The 22490-nt window shown below is 60.2% G+C and overlaps 2 protein-coding genes and 1 long non-coding RNA gene across 3 annotated transcripts; all 3 read right to left on the bottom strand.

The window, feature by feature from the left end:
- Positions 1–3386: 3386 nt before the first annotated feature.
- On the bottom strand, positions 3387–4271 carry LOC136021949 (uncharacterized). Its single transcript, XR_010615947.1, has 3 exons — positions 4172–4271; positions 3740–3895; positions 3387–3474 (listed from the first exon to the last, which is right to left on the bottom strand). It is a non-coding gene; the product is annotated as an uncharacterized LOC136021949 (long non-coding RNA).
- A 1432-nt stretch (positions 4272–5703) lies between these two features.
- On the bottom strand, positions 5704–10375 carry LOC136022130 (maestro heat-like repeat-containing protein family member 7). Its single transcript, XM_065695064.1, has 10 exons — positions 10103–10375; positions 9769–9894; positions 9406–9485; positions 8872–8992; positions 8472–8552; positions 7620–7724; positions 7047–7224; positions 6635–6741; positions 6071–6220; positions 5704–5865 (listed from the first exon to the last, which is right to left on the bottom strand). Exons 1-10 carry the CDS (start codon positions 10163–10165, stop codon positions 5704–5706), a joined length of 1173 nt encoding a protein of 390 aa, XP_065551136.1. The 5' UTR covers positions 10166–10375.
- Positions 10376–14858: 4483 nt separating this feature from the next.
- Positions 14859–22280, bottom strand: LOC136022129 (maestro heat-like repeat-containing protein family member 7). Its single transcript, XM_065695063.1, has 17 exons — positions 22008–22280; positions 21674–21799; positions 21311–21390; positions 20777–20897; positions 20377–20457; positions 19525–19629; positions 18952–19129; positions 18540–18646; positions 17976–18125; positions 17616–17770; positions 17097–17244; positions 16551–16688; positions 16077–16247; positions 15645–15800; positions 15278–15379; positions 15043–15222; positions 14859–14993 (listed from the first exon to the last, which is right to left on the bottom strand). Exons 1-17 carry the CDS (start codon positions 22068–22070, stop codon positions 14859–14861), a joined length of 2196 nt encoding a protein of 731 aa, XP_065551135.1. The 5' UTR covers positions 22071–22280.
- Positions 22281–22490: the final 210 nt, after the last annotated feature.

Here is a 22490-nt window from a genome sequence, read left to right as displayed (position 1 = left end):
CGGTTGGGAGCTGTGGGCGGTCCCGGAGGTGGAACGCGGATGGCAGCCCTGCCGCGGGCGGGGATGCGCATCGTGCCGAGTCCTGCTCCGGTGTGCCCGGTGGGCCGGTAGGAAGGAAGCGGGGTGTAAAGTAGGTATGCGTTATTCAGCGCTGAGGTGCATGGGGATCGTTCCTCCAAAGTATGCACACCCAGGGTCGTTTTTCCTTTACATTTATTCCCTTAAGGCATACATATGCATTAGGTTACTGATACGCCTACACATATTTAGTATCTGTCCCCGCTTCGTATTATAATGAGCTAGAAGGTCCTTTGCGCCTGCGCAGTGCCCCCTCTGGTCATGGGCAGGGGTCTCAAGATGAAGTAAATGAGTCTTCCTCTTCTTAAACTTTTCACCTTTTAATCTTCGCGCATGGCTTTAGGGCTTAGTCGGTACCTCATCCATAAATCATCAGCTTCTCCCCCTTATCAACAGACCCAGACATCCGCATTTCCTTGTCAATAGTTGCTTATCAGTAGAATCAGGCCTCTGTCTCCTCCCCTTATCAGTAGTCTGTGCCTTGTTCGCTTGGTAAGCATGATAGGTGTTTACAGCAGACAACACTTTTGTTTAAGCAAGGGATTCTTCTAACTCTCTTATGCAAGCCCCTGTATTTTCTTTTGTACATTTCATTAACCCTGTATCAGATGGACAGCTGGCGCTGATGGAAGCTGCTCTGGCATGCGCGACGGCACAGCACTCAGTGGCGCTTGGCTGTGCCCTGGGCAATTTGTACACGTTGCCGTTGTCCGTATTAATAAGAGCCAAACCGGGGCAGGATTTAAGAAGACCGTGTGTGATAACTTCCTGTAAATACATGTACTGCGTTTTAATGGTTTGCAGCCATTAAAGAAGACACGAATGTGTGGGAGATAGATACTGTGGTGTCTGCAAATTCAAGAAATGCTTCTGTGCTCATATGGGTTCGACTCTGGGGGGAAAAAAGTAGCCCATCAGAAGAATCTCAGAGTTCTGTAGTTAAAGCCAGAAGGGGTCTTACTCCTGTACAATACAGAACATGAAACTTCTTATCAGTGCAAAATCTTATCAGTATGGAAAGTAAGGATAGCTTGGTGGCTGGAGGTGGTTTGAGTGTAGAGTCAATGTTGCTGCTCTGCATCACTCAGCCCAGACTTTGGCAGAGCTCTTACAAAGCCATTCTTCTTCGTATGTCCCTCTGTGGAAGGAATTAAGTGCACAGAAAGCAGAATGTGCTGGGCTGGGAGAAGAGAATCCCTTTGAAGAGCTTCAGGCAAGACAGCTTCTCCTCTGCGGTAGTGACTGTGGTGGTGGCGGCGGCATTATAAGGAAGATGCTTTTTTGAAGGTTCCTTTTGTATTCACTTGTTTCTTTGTAAGTGTGAGGGCATGCTGCCTGTTCTTGGGGGAGGGAGAGGTGGTGTTCCGTTTTCCACTGCTCTACACAGGTCTTGCACTGAGTGACGTGTGCTGTGGAGAGCTGACAGTAGAAGGTCTGCAGCATACCAGCAGCTGTGGTCTTGCTGCCCATCCTTCCTCCCCCTGCATCATCCCCTTTTCCCTATTTTCTTCTCTGAACTAAGTTTCCCTCATTACTTGGATCCCTTTTGTTGTCCCTTATGGCTCTCAAGAGGGTTTGCTCCTGCAGCAGGCAATGCCGTTTTCCCTTTTAGATGTTTTTTCTTAAATGCATTACAGTGGTCTGTGACATGTAATTTCTGATGAGTGCCATTTGACCATGTAATTCTTTGCTATTGCTATAGCAGTTGCCAAACACATGTGCAGTAATTGGATGGCACTTAAGAGGTTAGTCAAGACTGCCAAGACTCGCGGTCCTGCGAACCACAGCTGTGGTGCTCTTTTTCCATGGAAGCCTTGCTGTGCCTGCTTCTAAATTTATTTGCAATCTGTATTTTCAGAACAATCTCCTGTGCAAAAGCCTTGTCAACACCCGTGGCCTTGCTGCATCACCCTGACTTCTGTGCACGCTGGCGGCGGTGCTCCCAGTGACCGTGGCTGGGCAGGTGCCAGGGACTTGGGCACAGCCACTGCCCGGCAGCTCCTGACCGGCCTTTCTGCTCTGCGTGTGAAGGACACCGTGGCCGTGGAATGGTGGTTGGAGTTTTGATCAAAAAGACACATTTCCTTGGGCAGGGCTTCACTGCTGCCTGGCTTTTCAGAGACAGCAGCACAGCGCCCACAGGGTCCATCTCGGTCTTGGCCGTGTCCACGAAATTCTCAGCATGTCCATGGTCTGAACTGCCAGGGAGGAGACCTGGGATTCCTCGTCTTTGCTTGAATTGTAGAGGGCTGCGCCGGAAGGAAAGAGCAGAGCTGAAACCCCGCGATCTGCAGAGACCCGCAGGCATCCCTTCCGGACCATGCCAGCCACAACCATCCCTTTCCCTGGCCAGGAGGTGCAGGCGGACAAATGGATCACCTGGAAGCTGCTGCTCAGGATTGCAGCAAATGCCCCCAAGATGTTCCCCGGAGCAGGACAGGGCATGGCAGCACGCTGCCCAGGCTCTGTCCCCTGCCCCCTCAGCCCCGTCACACACAGCACTGCCCCTGCGCACCTTCGTAGATCTCCTGCAGCGTGTCCTTGCTGCTGTTCTCCAGGTGCTTCCCGGCCAGCCCTGTGCAGAGAGCTCCGTCAGACCTGCTGCTGCCCAGCACACTCCTGGTATCGTGGCCCCAGCTCTGCCGGTTTGGCTGCACCCCTTCCTCCCCTCAGCAGGGTGACCCCAGCGAAGGACAGGACGCGAGGGGAGGTGGCACTGAGCAAGGTGCCGCCGAGCCCTGCTGTGTGGGCAGGGGTAGGAGGGGGAAGCACAGAGCCCCTGGCTGCACAGGCCCTGTACGGGGCAGCTGGGGCTCTGGCAGCCACAGGGCTGCTCCTCGCTGCCAGTGCAGCAGATGGGACTGGGGCCAGGCTGTCATAAGAGGGACCCCAGGGGCTGCGGCTCACCGATGAACCTCAGGGCTGCCGTTCGCACGGTGACCTGAGCGTGCTGCAGATAAGGCAGGGTTTGAAACACGTATTCTTCAGCCCTGCTCCGGTCGTGTTCCAGCTGGAGAGAGAAAAAGGGCACAGGGCTGACACAGACCCTCCCCAGTCACCCGGGCGTAACCCTCCTCCCGGCACCCCACACCCCTGCCTTGCTCCTCAGTCCGTTTGCGTCTCCCAGCCAGGAGCCCTGTGGGGCTGAGGTTCAGAGGCAGCCGAGGGCAGAGTGGATCAGGAGTTCCTGAGAGCCCTCTGTGCCGTTGCCAGGGCCCAGATGGATCCTCTTCAACATCCTGAGGGCGGGGAGGCAAGAGGGGCACCCGTGTCCAGCCTGGGACTTGTCCTCACCAAGCACTCCATAGTTCTCTCTCTCTCCAATACCCGCATGCGGTGACTGAGCTGTTTCCATTTGAGCACCTTCGCAGCTACACAGAGGGCTTCATAAGACGCCTGCAGAGAGAAACAAGGACTGGGGTGATTGTGGAGAGGGCTTGGGGCCCAAAGCTAGGGCCCCTGCAGGGGTCAGCTGTGAAGCCTCTGGGGACCTGGTATTCATGGGCTGCTGCTGAGCCCCGCTGGACCATGTAGGGCAGGTGTGGGAAATGTCTCTGCCAGCTTCTCCTGCCCTCCCTGATGCCCAGCCTCCCCCCCCCCCCCGCCCCCGCAGGCTCAGCACGCCCTTCACTGCACCACTGCTCAGGTCTGCAATCTGTACCTTGGCCACGCTCTCGATCTCATCACTCATGTGCAACACGAGTGGGACCAGGCTCTTGCGCACCTTCTTCCGCATCTGCTGCTTGTGCTTCCAATCCGCCATCTGTACTATTTCTTTGAAGAGGCAGATGGAGAGCTCTCGCACCTGCCTGGACACCTGGTAAGGAGGAGGACAGGAGGACTTCAGTAGCAGCAGCTCCCTGAGCAAGGGCGTCAGCGTGGCTGAGAGGACTGGGCCCAGGTCTCCCAGAGCCATCAGCAAGTCGGGGAGAAGCTGGGCTGGGCTGCAGAGCCCAGAAGCCATCCCCAGGAGAGCGCATGGGTATGAGGAGGGGCACAGCGTCAGCCAAGTGCTGCTGCCAGGCTCTGCTGACGGGCACTTGTCCTTGCAAAGGGCCTATCAGTGGGGATCAGGCTTCCATAGCAGCCTTACGTCATCAAACAGTGGCAGGAGCTCCTCGGCCAGCTGCAGAGCGGTGGAACTGGCCTTCTTCAAATGACCAACCACATTTCTGAAAATGAGCAGGGCCTTCATCCTGATGGCTGCGTTTGCACTCCACAGGGCCTCCCTCAGTTCTGGCAGCAGGACCAGTATTTTCCTTGCCTGCACGAAGCGCAGAATTCCTTTTACGTGAACTGGCGAAAGACCACCCAGGCCAAGACGCTCCGGCCATTAAGCACCAGCCTCCCGCCTGGCTGCCTGGGAGGTGGCACGGGAATCCCTGCAGCAGCCTCCTGGCTGCCGTGCCCGTTGTGCACTGAGGGGATCGGGGCCTCTGAGGGGACTTGGAGGGCATTTGGAGCCATCAGCCCAGCTCCCGACTCCCAGCCCTGGTCAAGCCACCGCGTCGCCCACTGCCCAGCCCCAGGATGCCAACTCGGCTTCCCTTGACTATGCCCTACTCACTGTGTCAGGTGACTGTGACAACGTGAAGAGGCCTGTGAGCGTCAGTGAGAACGGCCCCGCACGTTGACACCACGGGAAGCTCCCCGTATTGTACACCCCAGCAAACTCTTCTGGTGTCACATCGCTGGAGGCCAGCAGCTGAAACAAAGACGGCAGTGAGACACTGGCCGAGCCTGCAGGGCTCCCCGCTCTGTGCAGCTCCTGGGTCCCACTGGCAGCTCAGGGCAAGGGCCCTGGGGACAGAGAGCCCGTGCTGGGGGACACCCGCCACACACCACACGCTTGCCTGTGCCAGCTCTGCCTGTGCAAGCAGAGCACTGCCTGGGCAGACGGGGACTTTGTGCACCTGCACCCAAGCGGTGTGGCATGGCCCTGTGTGGCTGGCACAGGGGAGCCTGGTGCTGGGCTGGCCCTAACAGGCTGTGTCCCTGTGTCCCAGAGGAGGTGACTGTTTGGGGGCAGATGGCAGGGGAGAGGGCTGTGCCTGTGTTTGTGGAGAGGCAGGCACAGCCCTGAGCATGAGCAAGGCCTGGTCTGGTTACTCACAGTCAAGAGCTGTATGCAGGCCTCCACTGTGTGGGATCTGAATGTCGAAGGTGACTGCTGCTGCTGGAGGTTGCTGCTCAGCTCCCTCAAAACCTTCTCCAGGATGAGGGGCTGGGACAGCAGCTCTTCCCACATGGCCAGAGCAACTCTGCAGACACAGAGCACTCTGTCAGCGGGGCTGCCTTGGCCACCACGCGGTGCCCGGGCCAGTCCTGCAGCAGCCAGGCTGTCCTGCAGGCCTGGCCCTTCCTGACCCCCCAGTGGGCGTGCCCGGGTCCCAGCCTGGGCAGGCAGGAGGGGGCTGAAACTGTTGCCCGTGGGACAGGGAGGAACCTCGTGGCGAGGCTCGGGTCTGGCTTGGCCAGCATTGGCTACTGCAGGGCTGGCCGAGCCAGCAGGGCTGGAGAGAGCGATGGGGTACAGGGCCCAGCTCCTCTGGGGTGTCCTGTAGTTTTCTGTGGGCCCCCAGGTCCCACTCCCCACACGGAACAAAGCCACGAGGGCTGTGGGGCTCAGTACCTATCACATGCTGGAGAGATAGCCATAAGGCTCAGGATCATCTCCCTGGGGTTCTGCTCCACCATGCTTAGAAGCAGCAAGTTCAGGCTGCGCCGGGCTGATGCTCCGCTGATGTCCGGCAGGTACTTCCAGATGGAGCTCGAGACCATCGGCACCTGCAGGGCACACGGGTGAGGGTGGTGCTGCCAGAGGACCGCAGCCATTTCCTCAGCTGCCGCTGAAACACCCGGCATTGCCATCCTACTCCACTGGCATGAAATGGCTTCAAGGTGCCTGAGGCACCTGGGTGAGGGGAGGTGGGATGCAGAGAGGAAGAGTGCCTGGAAGGGCTGGAGGACAGGGCAGCCACAGGCTGCTTACCTCTGTCAGCCAGGAGGCAGGTTCTGTCATGGCCACGTTCAGGATGCTGATCAGCTCCTCCTTGTCACATACGCAGGAGTCTGTCATGGCCCCTATGGCCCTGAGGACGATGACTGTCTTATCCTGAGGGTGGAGGTATTCCCCAAATGCCTGCAGGAGGGAGGAAGGCAGGGAAGACGTGTGTTACGCTGAGTGCCCTGAGAGTGCTGCTCGGCTGAGCAGTGAGAGCAGCTCTGGCGAGAGTACCCGCAGGAAACCTGGCAGCAGGGGCTGCAGTCGCTGCGGGGCAGAGCATGAGAAGAGCGGGCCCCACGGTGAGGGAGGGTTGGGGTCGTGGGCACGGTGTGCTGGCCCTGCAGAGAAGCAGGGCTTCCTGGTGGCCACGAAGGCTGGAGCTGCTGCTGGGACACTGGAGCGCAGCCCTCTGGAGTCCCTGCTCCAGAACAGCAGCAACCCTCTGACCAGGGACAGTGAGACCATGCCGAGCCCGCTGGTTCCGGATCCCATTGCTTGCACCAGTCTTCTGCTGCCCCAGAGCAAAGGCCCAGCAGGGAAGAAGCTCACCTGTGCAATGCTCCTCGTGCTGGACACAGAAAGAAGGGAGGGTTTCCCAGCTTTCCTTTTCCCTCCACCCTGGGGATGCTCTGCGTCATCCTCTGGTGACGTCGTGCCTAAACAGGAGGGGATCATGGAAGAGTCATTAGGACACAGCACCGATTGCCATCAATGACAGCTTTGGCTATGAGGACCGTGGAACTGCTGGGTTCTGAGAGGTCCTGTGAAGAGTGCAAAGTAGAGCAGCAAAGAGCAGTGCTGGGCTTGTGTTGAGCACTCGGCTTCTGCAGCAAAACGATAGCTGGGGTGCTGTGGAAGCAGCTGTGACGGGCAGAGGAGGTGGGGGAAGATGGCAAGCTGTCATGGACTATGAGCAGATGTCTGTGTGTGGAGGAAGGCAGCCCAGCAAAGCTTCTCTTACGTTTTTTCTGCTGGATGAATCCAAAGAGGTGCTGAAGAGCATCCCAAGCCTCCTTCTGGATGTTCCAGATCTTGCTAGTGGAGCAAACAATGAGACATCCCAGCAGCTGTCCCAGGAAGCGGTCACCGATAATGCCGTGATGGGAAGAGCTGTCGTCATGTCCAAGCAAGTTCCAGATCTGGGCAAGGGAGGCAGGACAGGTAGAAGGGCTGAGGGGCAGCAGCTGAACAAAAGCCCTGAACCTGAGACTCTGCCCCAGGGAAGGATGCTGGAGGGTCGGAGTTGTGCAGGGCCCTCCCAGAGCAGCGAGCTGGGCAGCAGCGCAGGGAGAGCTGCCAGGCCTGGCCTCCCGCCGTGCTCCTTGGGCAGTGCTGTCCTGCACAGGACTGGGGGCCAAGGTGGCTCCTGGCAGAAAGGGCACTGGGGAGGGAAAGCCATGGGAGAAAGAGAAGCCGAGACCCTTGCCCAGGGCAGAGCCATGCTGAGCGCCTCAGGCATCTCGAGCTGCAGGCTGCTGCCCACGGTGGGCAGGGAATGGGAGACAGCCTGGCTGGAGGGTGCGGGCCTCCTTACCTGCACTGAGGAAGAGCTGGCCATCAGATCGGCCAGCTTGCCGATCCTCGCCACAGCCCGTTCACACACAGTCGCGTGCTTGATGTCGGTGAAGGGCAGCAGCATCTGGAAGGAGAGAAATTGCTGCTGTGCCCTGGGTGCTGGTGCCTGTGCCAGCAGCGGCAGCAGCACTGCTCAGGTCCCGGCGGGACTCGGGCAGTCCTTGTGGCCCTGAAGGGAGGCAGATGCCACCCCAAGGTAGAGTCTGCTTCTTTCTGTGCCCTCCCCGGGAACACAGGCCTGTGTTCCCTCTCCATGAAGGCTGGGCTTTTGGGCAGCACCCTGCCGGGGAGCGGTGATGCTGCAACAGGGGAATGGGCGCAGGGCTCCCTGAGAAGTCAGGAGTGCCGAGCTTCAGGGCTGGGCTCCCTGTGCAGGACAGGCAGGTCCCAGTGGGTCTCTGCCCCGGTCAGACCTGGGCAGAAAAGCAGGAGGGACTGCGAGGCATGGGCAGAAGAGCAGCACCCGCTGCCACTGCTGCGGTGCCTGAGGAGAGGGCTCAGCGCCTCCCGCTGCTTTGGTGCGAGGAAAGCTCTGGGGATGGAGCTGGCCCACAAGTGCCACGGGCCAGGCTTTGCCATGGCGCGGGAGGAGGCTGCAGAGGGGAAGCGACGTTGACTGCAGCCAGGGGACACGAGGCTCCTGGAAGAGCACGGTGGGCCATGTCTGGGTGCCCTGAGGGAGCTGAGCACCCTCCCTGCAGCGTGCTGTGTGCATGGCGTGGGAGGACACCGTCCACTCCAGAGCGGACACTGCCATCCCTCCAGGGTGAGGAACAGCCCCTGCGAACCCTGCTCTCTGCCAGTGCCGCACCTGCAAGATTCTCCACACGGCCCTGGAGCCCGGGGAGCTGAGCACAAAGCTCTCCAGCAGGATGTCCATGGCATCCAGGGTCTGCAAGGAGGAAAAAGGTCACGTCAGTCTTTCTGCAGTCCCTCTCTCCCCGGGGATGGATCTAACCCCCCACGCCACGGGGAGGACACCCCTGTCACCTGTGGGTGGCCAAGGGACACCTTGGAGCAGGCAAGCTGCAGGGGGCAGAGGAGCCAGCCCAGAGGCACTGGACATGGCAAGGCCCACGAGAAGGAGATGAAGGGACAAGGGTGGGAAAGTAAAGCCGAGACCCTGTCGTGCCGTGGATCGCTGGCTGTGGTTCAGCACGTGCCAGCCAGGGAGCAGCTCTGAGTGCCCCTGGCAGCCCAACAGCACTTACCTTCGAGTAGAGAAAGCTGTCTTGGCCCTGCCTGGTAGTGATGGGGGGAAGAAAGAAGACCTTCCTAAAGCAAGAGTTTAAAAGGCTTTCCTTCTCGCTCCTCAATAGCATCTCCACGTTGCTAAAAAGAGAGAGAGAGGGACCTGTCAGACGTGGGCGCTGGGAGCGCTTCCTTCCTGCCTGGAGCAGCTGGACACAGACCCCTGGAGCAGAGATCCCCAAGAGGGACGGAGCCCTGGTGTGCAGGGAGCCCTGCCAGGAGGTGCCTCCTCCGTCCTTGACGTGGCCCAGGCCAAAGGACGGTCCTGGCAGGCACAGCCTCCCGCCTCCCGCTTTCGGGAGCCCGCGAGATGTGGTGGGGACCCGCAGGATCCCTCTGCTCTCCCCTGCGCCTCTCCGCAAGGCACGAGCAGTGCAAAGAGCAGGCCCTCTGAGGGCACCACTGGACTCCGCCTGGATGGGAGATGCCCGTGGGCAGGCCCAGGGCTACGGGCTGTGCAGAGGTGTCTGCCAAACCAGGGGCTGGGCACGCACCTCATCTGGGCGAGGGTCAGCATGGCTTGCTGCCGCACCGCTGTGTCCAGGTGCTCCATGGGCTCATCTTCCACCAGCGCCTGCAGAACACAACCGCGATGGGACCTGGCGGCCGCCAGCACCCAGTGCCGGCAGAGCCGGCCCCAGGCAGCAGGGCTGGCAGACACCCTCTGCCCCCAAGCCCAGCACTGGCCCCCAGCGTGGCCCTGCTGCCAGGGCTGCTCAGCGGCACCCGCGTCCCCTCAGCGTCTGCCTGCGCACGCTGGTCCCTGCCCTCCCCCTGCATGGGCCCTGTGTGTCCTCACAGTGTGCTGGCGCCTGGCAGCTTGCCCCCTTCCCCGGGCCAGCCGCGTGTCCCCTCACCTTGATGTTCTCTACCACCTCGTACTGCTCACAGAACTCCTTTAGTTTCTCTAAGAAGCCCTGGTCCCGGGGAGCTCTGCAGAGGCTGGAGACGGCCCGCAGGAATTCCACCTTCTCAGCCTCCTCCTGGGCAGCCGGGGGGCAGAGACACAAAAAGGCAGCGTGAGAAGGGGGGCACGTGGCCAGCGGGACTGGAGCTCTGGGGCTGCGGCGCTGTGCAGGAGGCCTGGGGGAGCAGCTCTGCCCAGCCAGCAGCCCCCAGCCGCGTGACAGCAGAGCCACTGGCCCCATCAGGAGACTCGGGCACTGCTGCCCTGGAAACGGCTGCGGTCACCTTCGCTGGGCTCTGCAGGAAGGCCTGGATAGACTTCATGTGTCCAGTGTATTCCTCCTCCATCCTTGGCGGACAAAAGGATAGGCGTGAGGAACGGCTAAGGTTGAGAGAAATGTCTCGGCGCTGCGGAGCTGCTCGGGCAGTGGGGAGCAACGTGGGCTGCGCTCAGGCGTCTGCGCCAGCCTCTCGCTCCCGCTCTGTCCCGTCACCGTCACAACGGGCACGTCACAAAGGGCACCGTGGTGGCTCACGGAGAGCACGTCACAAAGGGCACCGTGGTGGCTCACGGAGAGCACGTCACAAAGGGCACCGTGTTTGGCTGACCATCAGCCCCACACATCTAATGGGTGTTCATGCACAGAAGATGTTTTTTATTCAGACCTTCAGGAGGCAAAACGGTTCCCGTCTGCTTTGGCTTAACCAGGGGTGCCTGATGGAAAAGTAAAGTTGCACGTACCAGGGACTGAGGAGATGGGTGAGAGCTCCTGGGTGGGAGCTCAGGCAGGGAATCGCCTGGAGCAGGGAAGCACCTGTGTCAGGACTTTTGTCATAACAGCTCGGTATTGTTAGGGAAGAAATGCGCGTTCCCTGGTCTGAATGGCTTTGCTGTCTCCCCCCTTTGTGTAAATCCTCTTTTTTGCACTGTATTTAACTGCACCGTGTTTGAAAATAAATCCTTGCACTGGAAGCCTGCCCGAGTGTTGCACTTGCTGGCTGGAGGTGGTTTGAGTGTAGAGTCAATGTTGCTGCTCTGCATCACTCAGCCCAGACTTTGGCAGAGCTCTTACAAAGCCATTCTTCTTCGTATGTCCCTCTGTGGAAGGAATTAAGTGCACAGAAAGCAGAATGGGAGAATCCCTTCGAAGGGGAAGGTGGTGTTGCTCTTTCACTGCTCTGCACACTGAGTGACACTGTGCCACTGCCAGGGCCCAAATGGACCCTCTTCAACATCCTGAGGGCAGGGAGGCGAGAGGGGCACCCGTGTCCAGCCTGAGACTTGTCCTCATCAAGCACTCCCGGGGCTCAGCGCGCCCTGTGGTGTGCACAACACAGCCGCCACGGGAGCTGGTGGCCACCAGCGCCCAGGGCCAGCACAGCCAGCAGCAGGCGGCTGGGCTCTGCAGAGCTCCTGAAACCATTTCCTCTGGGCACCAAGCCTGAGGAGAATCCGCGGGAGCCTCGGCGCTCTCGGGTTCCGCTCCGAGCGGCTCCCGAGCGTTGCCGAGCCGACGGCCCCACGAGCGCAACAGCAGCACGGACACTCCGCCTCACGCGTGCGCAGTGCGGGGCTTCGCTGGGCGCCGCCCGTGCAGCGGCGGTTGGAGTGGGAGGAGCGGTTGAGCTGCTCGGGGCTGTGGCACGGCCCGGCCGGGGTCCTGCGCGCAGTCCTTGCCCGGCGGCTCTTGCCCCCCGCTTCGCCGTTCCGGTGCGGGCAGTGTGGTGAGGAGCGTGGCCGGGGAGGATCTTCTTCCCCGGCGGGGCCGCGGCCATGGACGAGCAGAGCGTAGAGGTGAGCGGTCTGGCGGCTGTTGCGCTCCCGCCGCCTCAGGGAGGCGGGCAGGGCGGCTTGGGGGTGGCGTGGTGTCCTCGGTGCGCATCCCCGGGCCCGAGGGGACGGGCCGCTGCGGCCGCGGCACCTTCCCTTCCGTGGGGGACGGCGAGCGGCGGGGACAGGCCTGCTCGGTGTGGTCTGTGCCGTGCGGCCTGAGCTGTTTACGGGCCGGGGAAGGGCTGGCGCGTGGTGCCGCGGCCGCGGAGCCCCTGGCTGGTCCCTCGCCCTTGTGTGAGGGGAGAGAGGCCGAGCGGTTGGGAGCTGTGGGCGGTCCCGGAGGTGGAACGCGGATGGCAGCCCTGCCGCGGGCGGGGATGCGCATCGTGCCGAGTCCTGCTCCGGTGTGCCCGGTGGGCCGGTAGGAAGGAAGCGGGGTGTAAAGTAGGTATGCGTTATTCAGCGCTGAGGTGCATGGGGATCGTTCCTCCAAAGTATGCACACCCAGGGTCGTTTTTCCTTTACATTTATTCCCTTAAGGCATACATATGCATTAGGTTACTGATACGCCTACACATATTTAGTATCTGTCCCCGCTTCGTATTATAATGAGCTAGAAGGTCCTTTGCGCCTGCGCAGTGCCCCCTCTGGTCATGGGCAGGGGTCTCAAGATGAAGTAAATGAGTCTTCCTCTTCTTAAACTTTTCACCTTTTAATCTTCGCGCATGGCTTTAGGGCTTAGTCGGTACCTCATCCATAAATCATCAGCTTCTCCCCCTTATCAACAGACCCAGACATCCGCATTTCCTTGTCAATAGTTGCTTATCAGTAGAATCAGGCCTCTGTCTCCTCCCCTTATCAGTAGTCTGTGCCTTGTTCGCTTGGTAAGCATGATAGGTGTTTACAGCAGACAACACTTTTGTTTAAGCAAGGGATTCTTCTAACTCTCTTATGCAAGCCCCTGTATTTTCTTTTGTACATTTCATTAACCCTGTATCAGATGGACAGCTGGCGCTGATGGAAGCTGCTCTGGCATGCGCGACGGCACAGCACTCAGTGGCGCTTGGCTGTGCCCTGGGCAATTTGTACACGTTGCCGTTGTCCGTATTAATAAGAGCCAAACCGGGGCAGGATTTAAGAAGACCGTGTGTGATAACTTCCTGTAAATACATGTACTGCGTTTTAATGGTTTGCAGCCATTAAAGAAGACACGAATGTGTGGGAGATAGATACTGTGGTGTCTGCAAATTCAAGAAATGCTTCTGTGCTCATATGGGTTCGACTCTGGGGGGAAAAAAGTAGCCCATCAGAAGAATCTCAGAGTTCTGTAGTTAAAGCCAGAAGGGGTCTTACTCCTGTACAATACAGAACATGAAACTTCTTATCAGTGCAAAATCTTATCAGTATGGAAAGTAAGGATAGCTTGGTGGCTGGAGGTGGTTTGAGTGTAGAGTCAATGTTGCTGCTCTGCATCACTCAGCCCAGACTTTGGCAGAGCTCTTACAAAGCCATTCTTCTTCGTATGTCCCTCTGTGGAAGGAATTAAGTGCACAGAAAGCAGAATGTGCTGGGCTGGGAGAAGAGAATCCCTTTGAAGAGCTTCAGGCAAGACAGCTTCTCCTCTGCGGTAGTGACTGTGGTGGTGGCGGCGGCATTATAAGGAAGATGCTTTTTTGAAGGTTCCTTTTGTATTCACTTGTTTCTTTGTAAGTGTGAGGGCATGCTGCCTGTTCTTGGGGGAGGGAGAGGTGGTGTTCCGTTTTCCACTGCTCTACACAGGTCTTGCACTGAGTGACGTGTGCTGTGGAGAGCTGACAGTAGAAGGTCTGCAGCATACCAGCAGCTGTGGTCTTGCTGCCCATCCTTCCTCCCCCTGCATCATCCCCTTTTCCCTATTTTCTTCTCTGAACTAAGTTTCCCTCATTACTTGGATCCCTTTTGTTGTCCCTTATGGCTCTCAAGAGGGTTTGCTCCTGCAGCAGGCAATGCCGTTTTCCCTTTTAGATGTTTTTTCTTAAATGCATTACAGTGGTCTGTGACATGTAATTTCTGATGAGTGCCATTTGACCATGTAATTCTTTGCTATTGCTATAGCAGTTGCCAAACACATGTGCAGTAATTGGATGGCACTTAAGAGGTTAGTCAAGACTGCCAAGACTCGCGGTCCTGCGAACCACAGCTGTGGTGCTCTTTTTCCATGGAAGCCTTGCTGTGCCTGCTTCTAAATTTATTTGCAATCTGTATTTTCAGAACAATCTCCTGTGCAAAAGCCTTGTCAACACCCGTGGCCTTGCTGCATCACCCTGACTTCTGTGCACGCTGGCGGCGGTGCTCCCAGTGACCGTGGCTGGGCAGGTGCCAGGGACTTGGGCACAGCCACTGCCCGGCAGCTCCTGACCGGCCTTTCTGCTCTGCGTGTGAAGGACACCGTGGCCGTGGAATGGTGGTTGGAGTTTTGATCAAAAAGACACATTTCCTTGGGCAGGGCTTCACTGCTGCCTGGCTTTTCAGAGACAGCAGCACAGCGCCCACAGGGTCCATCTCGGTCTTGGCCGTGTCCACGAAATTCTCAGCATGTCCATGGTCTGAACTGCCAGGGAGGAGACCTGGGATTCCTCGTCTTTGCTTGAATTGTAGAGGGCTGCGCCGGAAGGAAAGAGCAGAGCTGAAACCCCGCGATCTGCAGAGACCCGCAGGCATCCCTTCCGGACCATGCCAGCCACAACCATCCCTTTCCCTGGCCAGGAGGTGCAGGCGGACAAATGGATCACCTGGAAGCTGCTGCTCAGGATTGCAGCAAATGCCCCCAAGATGTTCCCCGGAGCAGGACAGGGCATGGCAGCACGCTGCCCAGGCTCTGTCCCCTGCCCCCTCAGCCCCGTCACACACAGCACTGCCCCTGCGCACCTTCGTAGATCTCCTGCAGCGTGTCCTTGCTGCTGTTCTCCAGGTGCTTCCCGGCCAGCCCTGTGCAGAGAGCTCCGTCAGACCTGCTGCTGCCCAGCACACTCCTGGTATCGTGGCCCCAGCTCTGCCGGTTTGGCTGCACCCCTTCCTCCCCTCAGCAGGGTGACCCCAGCGAAGGACAGGACGCGAGGGGAGGTGGCACTGAGCAAGGTGCCGCCGAGCCCTGCTGTGTGGGCAGGGGTAGGAGGGGGAAGCACAGAGCCCCTGGCTGCACAGGCCCTGTACGGGGCAGCTGGGGCTCTGGCAGCCACAGGGCTGCTCCTCGCTGCCAGTGCAGCAGATGGGACTGGGGCCAGGCTGTCATAAGAGGGACCCCAGGGGCTGCGGCTCACCGATGAACCTCAGGGCTGCCGTTCGCACGGTGACCTGAGCGTGCTGCAGATAAGGCAGGGTTTGAAACACGTATTCTTCAGCCCTGCTCCGGTCGTGTTCCAGCTGGAGAGAGAAAAAGGGCACAGGGCTGACACAGACCCTCCCCAGTCACCCGGGCGTAACCCTCCTCCCGGCACCCCACACCCCTGCCTTGCTCCTCAGTCCGTTTGCGTCTCCCAGCCAGGAGCCCTGTGGGGCTGAGGTTCAGAGGCAGCCGAGGGCAGAGTGGATCAGGAGTTCCTGAGAGCCCTCTGTGCCGTTGCCAGGGCCCAGATGGATCCTCTTCAACATCCTGAGGGCGGGGAGGCAAGAGGGGCACCCGTGTCCAGCCTGGGACTTGTCCTCACCAAGCACTCCATAGTTCTCTCTCTCTCCAATACCCGCATGCGGTGACTGAGCTGTTTCCATTTGAGCACCTTCGCAGCTACACAGAGGGCTTCATAAGACGCCTGCAGAGAGAAACAAGGACTGGGGTGATTGTGGAGAGGGCTTGGGGCCCAAAGCTAGGGCCCCTGCAGGGGTCAGCTGTGAAGCCTCTGGGGACCTGGTATTCATGGGCTGCTGCTGAGCCCCGCTGGACCATGTAGGGCAGGTGTGGGAAATGTCTCTGCCAGCTTCTCCTGCCCTCCCTGATGCCCAGCCTCCCCCCCCCCCCCGCCCCCGCAGGCTCAGCACGCCCTTCACTGCACCACTGCTCAGGTCTGCAATCTGTACCTTGGCCACGCTCTCGATCTCATCACTCATGTGCAACACGAGTGGGACCAGGCTCTTGCGCACCTTCTTCCGCATCTGCTGCTTGTGCTTCCAATCCGCCATCTGTACTATTTCTTTGAAGAGGCAGATGGAGAGCTCTCGCACCTGCCTGGACACCTGGTAAGGAGGAGGACAGGAGGACTTCAGTAGCAGCAGCTCCCTGAGCAAGGGCGTCAGCGTGGCTGAGAGGACTGGGCCCAGGTCTCCCAGAGCCATCAGCAAGTCGGGGAGAAGCTGGGCTGGGCTGCAGAGCCCAGAAGCCATCCCCAGGAGAGCGCATGGGTATGAGGAGGGGCACAGCGTCAGCCAAGTGCTGCTGCCAGGCTCTGCTGACGGGCACTTGTCCTTGCAAAGGGCCTATCAGTGGGGATCAGGCTTCCATAGCAGCCTTACGTCATCAAACAGTGGCAGGAGCTCCTCGGCCAGCTGCAGAGCGGTGGAACTGGCCTTCTTCAAATGACCAACCACATTTCTGAAAATGAGCAGGGCCTTCATCCTGATGGCTGCGTTTGCACTCCACAGGGCCTCCCTCAGTTCTGGCAGCAGGACCAGTATTTTCCTTGCCTGCACGAAGCGCAGAATTCCTTTTACGTGAACTGGCGAAAGACCACCCAGGCCAAGACGCTCCGGCCATTAAGCACCAGCCTCCCGCCTGGCTGCCTGGGAGGTGGCACGGGAATCCCTGCAGCAGCCTCCTGGCTGCCGTGCCCGTTGTGCACTGAGGGGATCGGGGCCTCTGAGGGGACTTGGAGGGCATTTGGAGCCATCAGCCCAGCTCCCGACTCCCAGCCCTGGTCAAGCCACCGCGTCGCCCACTGCCCAGCCCCAGGATGCCAACTCGGCTTCCCTTGACTATGCCCTACTCACTGTGTCAGGTGACTGTGACAACGTGAAGAGGCCTGTGAGCGTCAGCGAGAACGGCCCCGCACGTTGACACCACGGGAAGCTCCCCGTATTGTACACCCCAGCAAACTCTTCTGGTGTCACATCGCTGGAGGCCAGCAGCTGAAACAAAGACGGCAGTGAGACACTGGCCGAGCCTGCAGGGCTCCCCGCTCTGTGCAGCTCCTGGGTCCCACTGGCAGCTCAGGGCAAGGGCCCTGGGGACAGAGAGCCCGTGCTGGGGGACACCCGCCACACACCACACGCTTGCCTGTGCCAGCTCTGCCTGTGCAAGCAGAGCACTGCCTGGGCAGACGGGGACTTTGTGCACCTGCACCCAAGCGGTGTGGCATGGCCCTGTGTGGCTGGCACAGGGGAGCCTGGTGCTGGGCTGGCCCTAACAGGCTGTGTCCCTGTGTCCCAGAGGAGGTGACTGTTTGGGGGCAGATGGCAGGGGAGAGGGCTGTGCCTGTGTTTGTGGAGAGGCAGGCACAGCCCTGAGCATGAGCAAGGCCTGGTCTGGTTACTCACAGTCAAGAGCTGTATGCAGGCCTCCACTGTGTGGGATCTGAATGTCGAAGGTGACTGCTGCTGCTGGAGGTTGCTGCTCAGCTCCCTCAAAACCTTCTCCAGGATGAGGGGCTGGGACAGCAGCTCTTCCCACATGGCCAGAGCAACTCTGCAGACACAGAGCACTCTGTCAGCGGGGCTGCCTTGGCCACCACGCGGTGCCCGGGCCAGTCCTGCAGCAGCCAGGCTGTCCTGCAGGCCTGGCCCTTCCTGACCCCCCAGTGGGCGTGCCCGGGTCCCAGCCTGGGCAGGCAGGAGGGGGCTGAAACTGTTGCCCGTGGGACAGGGAGGAACCTCGTGGCGAGGCTCGGGTCTGGCTTGGCCAGCATTGGCTACTGCAGGGCTGGCCGAGCCAGCAGGGCTGGAGAGAGCGATGGGGTACAGGGCCCAGCTCCTCTGGGGTGTCCTGTAGTTTTCTGTGGGCCCCCAGGTCCCACTCCCCACACGGAACAAAGCCACGAGGGCTGTGGGGCTCAGTACCTATCACATGCTGGAGAGATACCCATAAGGCTCAGGATCATCTCCCTGGGGTTCTGCTCCACCATGCTTAGAAGCAGCAAGTTCAGGCTGCGCCGGGCTGATGCTCCGCTGATGTCCGGCAGGTACTTCCAGATGGAGCTCGAGACCATCGGCACCTGCAGGGCACACGGGTGAGGGTGGTGCTGCCAGAGGACCGCAGCCATTTCCTCAGCTGCCGCTGAAACACCCGGCATTGCCATCCTACTCCACTGGCATGAAATGGCTTCAAGGTGCCTGAGGCACCTGGGTGAGGGGAGGTGGGATGCAGAGAGGAAGAGTGCCTGGAAGGGCTGGAGGACAGGGCAGCCACAGGCTGCTTACCTCTGTCAGCCAGGAGGCAGGTTCTGTCATGGCCACGTTCAGGATGCTGATCAGCTCCTCCTTGTCACATACGCAGGAGTCTGTCATGGCCCCTATGGCCCTGAGGACGATGACTGTCTTATCCTGAGGGTGGAGGTATTCCCCAAATGCCTGCAGGAGGGAGGAAGGCAGGGAAGACGTGTGTTACGCTGAGTGCCCTGAGAGTGCTGCTCGGCTGAGCAGTGAGAGCAGCTCTGGCGAGAGTACCCGCAGGAAACCTGGCAGCAGGGGCTGCAGTCGCTGCGGGGCAGAGCATGAGAAGAGCGGGCCCCACGGTGAGGGAGGGTTGGGGTCGTGGGCACGGTGTGCTGGCCCTGCAGAGAAGCAGGGCTTCCTGGTGGCCACGAAGGCTGGAGCTGCTGCTGGGACACTGGAGCGCAGCCCTCTGGAGTCCCTGCTCCAGAACAGCAGCAACCCTCTGACCAGGGACAGTGAGACCATGCCGAGCCCGCTGGTTCCGGATCCCATTGCTTGCACCAGTCTTCTGCTGCCCCAGAGCAAAGGCCCAGCAGGGAAGAAGCTCACCTGTGCAATGCTCCTCGTGCTGGACACAGAAAGAAGGGAGGGTTTCCCAGCTTTCCTTTTCCCTCCACCCTGGGGATGCTCTGCGTCATCCTCTGGTGACGTCGTGCCTAAACAGGAGGGGATCATGGAAGAGTCATTAGGACACAGCACCGATTGCCATCAATGACAGCTTTGGCTATGAGGACCGTGGAACTGCTGGGTTCTGAGAGGTCCTGTGAAGAGTGCAAAGTAGAGCAGCAAAGAGCAGTGCTGGGCTTGTGTTGAGCACTCGGCTTCTGCAGCAAAACGATAGCTGGGGTGCTGTGGAAGCAGCTGTGACGGGCAGAGGAGGTGGGGGAAGATGGCAAGCTGTCATGGACTATGAGCAGATGTCTGTGTGTGGAGGAAGGCAGCCCAGCAAAGCTTCTCTTACGTTTTTTCTGCTGGATGAATCCAAAGAGGTGCTGAAGAGCATCCCAAGCCTCCTTCTGGATGTTCCAGATCTTGCTAGTGGAGCAAACAATGAGACATCCCAGCAGCTGTCCCAGGAAGCGGTCACCGATAATGCCGTGATGGGAAGAGCTGTCGTCATGTCCAAGCAAGTTCCAGATCTGGGCAAGGGAGGCAGGACAGGTAGAAGGGCTGAGGGGCAGCAGCTGAACAAAAGCCCTGAACCTGAGACTCTGCCCCAGGGAAGGATCCTGGAGGGTCGGAGTTGTGCAGGGCCCTCCCAGAGCAGCGAGCTGGGCAGCAGCGCAGGGAGAGCTGCCAGGCCTGGCCTCCCGCCGTGCTCCTTGGGCAGTGCTGTCCTGCACAGGACTGGGGGCCAAGGTGGCTCCTGGCAGAAAGGGCACTGGGGAGGGAAAGCCATGGGAGAAAGAGAAGCCGAGACCCTTGCCCAGGGCAGAGCCATGCTGAGCGCCTCAGGCATCTCGAGCTGCAGGCTGCTGCCCACGGTGGGCAGGGAATGGGAGACAGCCTGGCTGGAGGGTGCGGGCCTCCTTACCTGCACTGAGGAAGAGCTGGCCATCAGATCGGCCAGCTTGCCGATCCTCGCCACAGCCCGTTCACACACAGTCGCGTGCTTGATGTCGGTGAAGGGCAGCAGCATCTGGAAGGAGAGAAATTGCTGCTGTGCCCTGGGTGCTGGTGCCTGTGCCAGCAGCGGCAGCAGCACTGCTCAGGTCCCGGCGGGACTCGGGCAGTCCTTGTGGCCCTGAAGGGAGGCAGATGCCACCCCAAGGTAGAGTCTGCTTCTTTCTGTGCCCTCCCCGGGAACACAGGCCTGTGTTCCCTCTCCATGAAGGCGGGGCTTTTGGGCAGCACCCTGCCGGGGAGCGGTGATGCTGCAACAGGGGAATGGGCGCAGGGCTCCCTGAGAAGTCAGGAGTGCCGAGCTTCAGGGCTGGGCTCCCTGTGCAGGACAGGCAGGTCCCAGTGGGTCTCTGCCCCGGTCAGACCTGGGCAGAAAAGCAGGAGGGACTGCGAGGCATGGGCAGAAGAGCAGCACCCGCTGCCACTGCTGCGGTGCCTGAGGAGAGGGCTCAGCGCCTCCCGCTGCTTTGGTGCGAGGAAAGCTCTGGGGATGGAGCTGGCCCACAAGTGCCACGGGCCAGGCTTTGCCATGGCGCGGGAGGAGGCTGCAGAGGGGAAGCGACGTTGACTGCAGCCAGGGGACACGAGGCTCCTGGAAGAGCACGGTGGGCCATGTCTGGGTGCCCTGAGGGAGCTGAGCACCCTCCCTGCAGCGTGCTGTGTGCATGGCGTGGGAGGACACCGTCCACTCCAGAGCGGACACTGCCATCCCTCCAGGGTGAGGAACAGCCCCTGCGAACCCTGCTCTCTGCCAGTGCCGCACCTGCAAGATTCTCCACACGGCCCTGGAGCCCGGGGAGCTGAGCACAAAGCTCTCCAGCAGGATGTCCATGGCATCCAGGGTCTGCAAGGAGGAAAAAGGTCACGTCAGTCTTTCTGCAGTCCCTCTCTCCCCGGGGATGGATCTAACCCCCCACGCCACGGGGAGGACACCCCTGTCACCTGTGGGTGGCCAAGGGACACCTTGGAGCAGGCAAGCTGCAGGGGGCAGAGGAGCCAGCCCAGAGGCACTGGACATGGCAAGGCCCACGAGAAGGAGATGAAGGGACAAGGGTGGGAAAGTAAAGCTGAGACCCTGTCGTGCCGTGGATCGCTGGCTGTGGTTCAGCACGTGCCAGCCAGGGAGCAGCTCTGAGTGCCCCTGGCAGCCCAACAGCACTTACCTTCGAGTAGAGAAAGCTGTCTTGGCCCTGCCTGGTAGTGATGGGGGGAAGAAAGAAGACCTTCCTAAAGCAAGAGTTTAAAAGGCTTTCCTTCTCGCTCCTCAATAGCATCTCCACGTTGCTAAAAAGAGAGAGAGAGGGACCTGTCAGACGTGGGCGCTGGGAGCGCTTCCTTCCTGCCTGGAGCAGCTGGACACAGACCCCTGGAGCAGAGATCCCCAAGAGGGACGGAGCCCTGGTGTGCAGGGAGCCCTGCCAGGAGGTGCCTCCTCCGTCCTTGACGTGGCCCAGGCCAAAGGACGGTCCTGGCAGGCACAGCCTCCCGCCTCCCGCTTTCGGGAGCCCGCGAGATGTGGTGGGGACCCGCAGGATCCCTCTGCTCTCCCCTGCGCCTCTCCGCAAGGCACGAGCAGTGCAAAGAGCAGGCCCTCTGAGGGCACCACTGGACTCCGCCTGGATGGGAGATGCCCGTGGGCAGGCCCAGGGCTACGGGCTGTGCAGAGGTGTCTGCCAAACCAGGGGCTGGGCACGCACCTCATCTGGGCGAGGGTCAGCATGGCTTGCTGCCGCACCGCTGTGTCCAGGTGCTCCATGGGCTCATCTTCCACCAGCGCCTGCAGAACACAACCGCGATGGGACCTGGCGGCCGCCAGCACCCAGTGCCGGCAGAGCCGGCCCCAGGCAGCAGGGCTGGCAGACACCCTCTGCCCCCAAGCCCAGCACTGGCCCCCAGCGTGGCCCTGCTGCCAGGGCTGCTCAGCGGCACCCGCGTCCCCTCAGCGTCTGCCTGCGCACGCTGGTCCCTGCCCTCCCCCTGCATGGGCCCTGTGTGTCCTCACAGTGTGCTGGCGCCTGGCAGCTTGCCCCCTTCCCCGGGCCAGCCGCGTGTCCCCTCACCTTGATGTTCTCTACCACCTCGTACTGCTCACAGAACTCCTTTAGTTTCTCTAAGAAGCCCTGGTCCCGGGGAGCTCTGCAGAGGCTGGAGACGGCCCGCAGGAATTCCACCTTCTCAGCCTCCTCCTGGGCAGCCGGGGGGCAGAGACACAAAAAGGCAGCGTGAGAAGGGGGGCACGTGGCCAGCGGGACTGGAGCTCTGGGGCTGCGGCGCTGTGCAGGAGGCCTGGGGGAGCAGCTCTGCCCAGCCAGCAGCCCCCAGCCGCGTGACAGCAGAGCCACTGGCCCCATCAGGAGACTCGGGCACTGCTGCCCTGGAAACGGCTGCGGTCACCTTCGCTGGGCTCTGCAGGAAGGCCTGGATAGACTTCATGTGTCCAGTGTATTCCTCCTCCATCCTTGGCGGACAAAAGGATAGGCGTGAGGAACGGCTAAGGTTGAGAGAAATGTCTCGGCGCTGCGGAGCTGCTCGGGCAGTGGGGAGCAACGTGGGCTGCGCTCAGGCGTCTGCGCCAGCCTCTCGCTCCCGCTCTGTCCCGTCACCGTCACAACGGGCACGTCACAAAGGGCACCGTGGTGGCTCACGGAGAGCACGTCACAAAGGGCACCGTGGTGGCTCACGGAGAGCACGTCACAAAGGGCACCGTGTTTGGCTGACCATCAGCCCCACACATCTAATGGGTGTTCATGCACAGAAGATGTTTTTTATTCAGACCTTCAGGAGGCAAAACGGTTCCCGTCTGCTTTGGCTTAACCAGGGGTGCCTGATGGAAAAGTAAAGTTGCACGTACCAGGGACTGAGGAGATGGGTGAGAGC

The sequence above is a fragment of the Lathamus discolor genome, chromosome 14 (assembly GCF_037157495.1).
Source record: "Lathamus discolor isolate bLatDis1 chromosome 14, bLatDis1.hap1, whole genome shotgun sequence".
NCBI lineage: Eukaryota > Metazoa > Chordata > Aves > Psittaciformes > Psittacidae > Lathamus > Lathamus discolor.
Note: the sequence above shows the minus strand (reverse complement) of the source record. Positions and strands in the feature narration are given on the sequence as shown.